At 40.4% G+C, this 5,347-nt stretch overlaps 1 protein-coding gene and 1 pseudogene across 1 annotated transcript; one reads left to right on the top strand and one right to left on the bottom strand.

The window, feature by feature from the left end:
• Positions 1-465: 465 nt before the first annotated feature.
• On the bottom strand, positions 466-579 carry LOC139869522 (small nucleolar RNA R71; annotated as a pseudogene).
• A 901-nt stretch (positions 580-1,480) lies between these two features.
• Positions 1,481-2,110, top strand: LOC139868114 (uncharacterized). The gene is made up of 2 exons (XM_071856449.1): positions 1,481-1,588; positions 1,694-2,110. The coding sequence occupies exons 1-2, from the start codon at positions 1,481-1,483 to the stop codon at positions 2,108-2,110; spliced, it is 525 nt and encodes a 174-aa protein (XP_071712550.1).
• The last annotated feature ends 3,237 nt before the right edge of the window (positions 2,111-5,347 follow it).

The following is a 5,347-nucleotide window of genomic DNA, read 5'->3' as shown; positions in this document are numbered from 1 at the left end:
CTCGACAGTGGCTTCAGCATCGATTGTTCCACCAAACTCTCCTAAATCAGAGTCTGACACTGAAGAGGAAGTTTTTGATCAACGAGATGAGATGGCCGAACGACCAAGAGGAGTAGACACCTACTACCAACCTGGTGATTTTGAGGATCATTCACCCATTGTTTATCCTGCACCGGCAGGAGGAAACAACCGACGATTTGAGGTCCGACCTTAACTCATTTCGATCTTGCCAACCTACCGAGGTATGGCTAATGAGGAGCCATATGAACACATCACTGAATTTAATGGGATATGTGCTACTAATCAGGTAAATGGTTTCACTGATGATGAGGTACGTCTTCGATTATTTCCTTATTCACTTAAGGATAAGACAAAAAGATGGTTTCTCTCCTTGCCCGCCCGGAGTATTAATACTTGGGCGGAAATAAAAAAATGATTTTTAGAGGAATTTTACCCCATAAGTAAAACTTCAGACATGCGTACGCAAATAAAATCTTTTAAATAATTACCGGGTGAATTATTTCATGAAGCGTATGAACGTCTAAAGGAGTTACTTAGAGCATGCCCACACCATGAGATACCCAAGTGGGAATTGGTTAAAGTTTTCTATGATAGTTTAGATTCCCAAAACAGGCAGTTTCTTTTGGCGGCTAGTGGTGGGGCATTCTTAACTCAGTCTAGTGATGATGAGCGGACTTTCTTTGAACAGTTAAGCAAGGGTTCAAAAACCCAAGCTTCGGTTAATCGTAAACAACCTAGTACCTCCCGAGTGAATCATGTTTCTGATTCGAGCGGTTCATCTAGGAACTTAGAGCAGGAATTTGATGATTTGAAAATGCTTATATTTAACAACCCAAACCAGGGTCTTGCTTGTAATATTTCGTAGGTTCAGGAAGTATGTGAGATTTGTGGAGATCCTTCTCACTTTGCATACGGATGTAGAAATGGGATTCCACCGATAAATCATCACATAGTGGAAGAACAAGTTAACGAGGTTCAGGGACGGAGATATGATCCATACTCCAACACGTATAATCCGGGTTGGAGAAATCATCCTAATTTCAGTTGGAGCAATAAAAATGCTCTGAATGCTAACCAAGGGAACCAACTTCGACCACAAAACAACTTTCAAAACCAGGGTAACTTTCAGAACCAAGGCAACTACCAAAGAAACTATCAAAATCCTTATCCCAACAACCGAAACCAAAACCAAAACAATTATCAAAACCAAGGCCAAAACCAAAACCAAAATCAAAACAGTACTTCAACTAATCAACCATCTTGCTCGGATGCTAAGATGGATGCGTTCATCTCTGAAATGCGAAAAATGATAGAAGTGCAAAATAAGTTGATTGGTGCATTGGCTAAGGAGATCGGCAATGTAGCGGAAAGTAAGGGAAATAGGGAACCAGGTACAATTCCAAGCTACATGGTTCTAAATCCAAATCATAAGGATTAAGGAAAAGGGCATAGCGTTAGCATGGTGGGTACCTTGAGAAGCGGAAAGAAGTATGACAATAAGGTTGGTGAAAAAGAGGTAGTACAACCAGATTCAAGTAAGTCTCCTATTGTTCTTGATGAGGAAGAGGTAAGTGAAGTTGATGACCAGGGAAAAGGGGTGAAAAATAAGGATCCAATTGTTAATGAGACCGGGAAACTGGAGACGGAATAAAAATCTGTCCCATTTCCCAAGGCCTTAGAGTCCCCAAACCAATTCCCTTATGGGAAAAAGGGACCACAACCAGAGGACATGTGGGAAACATTTAAACAGGTTAAGATAAATTTACCCCTCCTCGATGCTATTAGGCAAGTCCCGTCTTATGCTAAATTTTTAAAGGACCTTTGCACTCAAAAGAGGAAGCAAAGGGCAACTTTACCCAAAAAGGTGGAGCTAACCGAGCACCTAAGTGCTGTTGTCTCGGGTACACTTCCACCTAAGTTTAAGGACCCAGGGACCCCATTGATAGCTGTGACTGTAGGAAATGTGAATGTGAAAAAGGCGTTATTGGACCTAGGAGCTAGCATAAATATTTTACCTTTTTGTCTAGTTGACCGATTTGAATTGGGTTTAATGAAAAGAACAGAAATAATTATTCAACTAGCGGACTAGTCAATCAAAACGCCTAGGGGGATATTAGAAGATGTGATAGTAAAAGTGGAGGATTTCTATTACCCAGTTGACTTTGTTGTTATGGATATTGAACCTAGGAATAGAGATGCCCAACCCACTATAATTTTGGGATGCCAGTTCTTGGCCACCATTAATGCTCACATTAATTGTCGAACGGGAGCTATGGACATATCTTTCGGTAATCGCAAGATGAGGGTTAATATCTTTAATTCTCTTCATACACCGGATGTCCATGAATGCTATCGGATAGATGTGATTGATGAATTAGTGGAAAAACATACTTCTCACCTAATAACCAACGACCCAGTAGAAATATTTTGCTTAGATGACGAGGAGGATGTTGAGTGTGAAGAGGTCAAGGCAGTAGAATTAGCAGTAGCAAGTACAATGGATGCTAGGTTGCCACCATGGACTCATAAATATGAGCCACTCCCTAAATCCATTGATACTAATACGAGACCTTCACTAGAGTCACCACCGACTCTTGAGTTAAAACCCTTACCTTCTCATTTGAAGTATGCATTTTTAGGTACTGACGACACTTTGCCAGTTATTATTGCTTCAGATTTGACAGGTGTGCAGGAAAAACCCTTGATGGAAGTGCTTCATAAGTACAAGGCTGCAGTAGGGTAGACGATAGCTAATTTGATAGGGATAAGTCCCTCAGTGTGTATGCATAGGATAGTTACAGATCCGGAAGTTAAACCTGCTCATGATACGCAACGCAGGTTAAACCCGAATATGCAGGAAGTTGTTAAAAAGGAAGTTCTCAAGTGGTTAGATGCAGGGATTATTTTCCCTATTTCACATAGTCAGTGGGTAAGCCCCATGCAAACAGTGCCAAAGAAAGCTGGAATAACGGTAATGGAAACTGAGGAAGGTGAAAAGATCACAACCCGGCCCGTGACGGGTTGGCGGGTATGTATTGATTACAGGAAGCTGAATGCTGCGACTTCAAAAGATCACTTTCCCTTGCCTTTTATTAATCAAATCATCGAAAAGTTGTCAGGTCAAAAATTTTATTGTTTCTTAAATGGGTATTCGGGATATAATCAAATACCTATTCACCCTAATGACCAAGAAAAAATGACTTTTACTTGTCCTTATGGAACTTATGCTTTTAGACGAATGCCTTTTGGTTTATGTAATGCACCTGCTACCTTTCAAAGGTGTATGATGAGTATTTTCTCAGAGTTAATAGGCGAGTCTTTAGAAATTTTCATGGATGATTTTTCAATATTTGGCAAGTCTTTTGAGTCGTGTTTGAATATATTGGAAAAAGTTTTAAAGAGGTGTACCGAGACCAACCTTGTCCTTAGTTGGGAAAAGAGCCACTTTATGGTAAGGGAAGGGGTGGTTTTGGGACACATTGTGTCTGAACGGGGATTCGAAGTTGATAAGGCAAAAGTGCAACTTATTTCCACATTACCTCCACCAACCAATGTTAAGGGGGTAAGATCATTTTTGAGACATGCGGGATTCTATCGTAGGTTTATCAAAGATTTTAGCGTTATTTCTAAACCATTGTGTAATTTGTTATTAAAAGACACACCTTTTGACTTTGATAACCAATGTAAGGAGGCCTTTAACACCCTTAAGCATAAGTTGACCGAAGCACCCATTTTGCAATCACCCGATTGGACCAAACCTTTTGAAATTATGTGTGACGCTAGTGATTTTGCGACTGGGGCTGTTTTGGGTCAAAGAGTTGATAGGAAACCAGTTGTTATCTATTATGCTAGTAAGACGTTCTCGGATGCCCAGGTGAATTATACCACAACCGAGAAAGAATTATTAGCAGTAGTGTTTGCCTTAGACAAATTTAGATCGTATTTGTGGGGGTCTAACGTAGTTGTCTTTTTGGACCATAGTGCCCTAAGGCACTTGCTTGAGAAGAAAGAGTCTAAGCCTAGATTGATTAGGTGGATTTTGTTGCTACAAGAGTTTGATTTGGAAATAAGGGATAAAAAGGGTATAGAGAATGTGGTAGCCGACCATTTATCTAGGATACCCCCGCCACCGTTTGACCCTGCTAAACCGATCCAAGAGAATTTCCCGGACGAGTGTTTGTCTAGTGTTGTGCAGGTACCTTGGTTCGCTCATATTGTTAACTATTTGGTGACTAAAAAAGTACCGGAGCATTGGAACAAACACAAGAAGGATTACTTTTTCTCACAGGTTAAGCGTTACATTTGGGAGGACCCAATTCTTTACCTGATTGGACCCGATCAAATCATAAGAAGATGTGTGGCGGAAGATGAGCATAAGGACATTCTAGCTCATTGTCATATGTTTGCATGTGGAGGACACTACGGAGTCAAGAAAACCGGGTATAAAGTACTCGACTCAGGTTTCTTTTGGCCTACTATTTTTAAAGACGCATGTGAGTATGTTAAAAATTGTGCTAGGTGTCAAAGGATGGGGGGAATCTATAAGCGTAATGAAATGCCCATGAACCCAATTTTGGTTTGTGAAATCTTTGATGTTTGGGGCATAGATTTTATAGGACCCTTTCCACTTTTTTTTGGGTTTGAGTATAAACTAGTAGCCGTTGATTATGTTTCCAAGTAAGTGGAGGCTGAGGCTACTCGGACCAATGACCACAAAGTTGTCCTAAAGTTTGTTAAGAAAAATATTTTTTGTCGTCATGGTGTACCTAAGGCCATAATTAGTGATGGGGGTTTGCACTTTAAGAACTCGCATTTTACTAAACTTTTAAGGGATTATGGGGTAAATCACCGAATTGCTACGCCTTACCATCCCCAAACAAGTGGGCAAGTGGAAGTATATAATAGGGAATTAAAAAGGATTTTAGAAAAAACCGTAAATCCTAATCGCAAAGATTGGTCTTTAAGACTAGACGAGGTGCTTTGGGCTTACCGGACAGCTTATAAAACCCCTACTGGTACTTCACCTTATCGACTTGTTTATGGGAAGGCATGTCACTTACCTGTTGAAATTGAGCATCGTGCAGAGTGGGCTATTAAATAAGTGAACATGAACATGGATGAGGCAGAAAAAGCAAGAAAGTTAGACCTATCGGCGTTGGATGAGTTGAGACGCGATGCTTATGAAAGTTCAAAAATTTACAAAGAGAAAATGAAAGCGTTTCATGATAAGCAAATCGTAAGGCGAACGTTTGAAGTGGGGCAAAGTGCGTGGTTGTTTAATTCAAGGCTAAAGTTAACGGTCCCTATGTGGTTACCAAGGTTACTC

This window comes from Rutidosis leptorrhynchoides, chromosome 9, assembly GCF_046630445.1.
Source record: "Rutidosis leptorrhynchoides isolate AG116_Rl617_1_P2 chromosome 9, CSIRO_AGI_Rlap_v1, whole genome shotgun sequence".
Lineage (NCBI taxonomy): Eukaryota > Viridiplantae > Streptophyta > Magnoliopsida > Asterales > Asteraceae > Rutidosis > Rutidosis leptorrhynchoides.
This window is presented reverse-complemented; position numbering and strand designations above follow the sequence as displayed.

Excerpts from the sequence above, each read along its gene's own strand:
- LOC139868114 (XM_071856449.1), top strand. The coding sequence starts at position 1,481 with ATGGTGGGTACCTTGAGAAGCGGAAAGAAGTATGACAATAAGGTTGGT. Across the intron at positions 1,589-1,693 it reads TTGTTCTTGATGAGGAAGAG|GCCTTAGAGTCCCCAAACCA; the intron begins GTAAGTGAAGTT and ends CCATTTCCCAAG.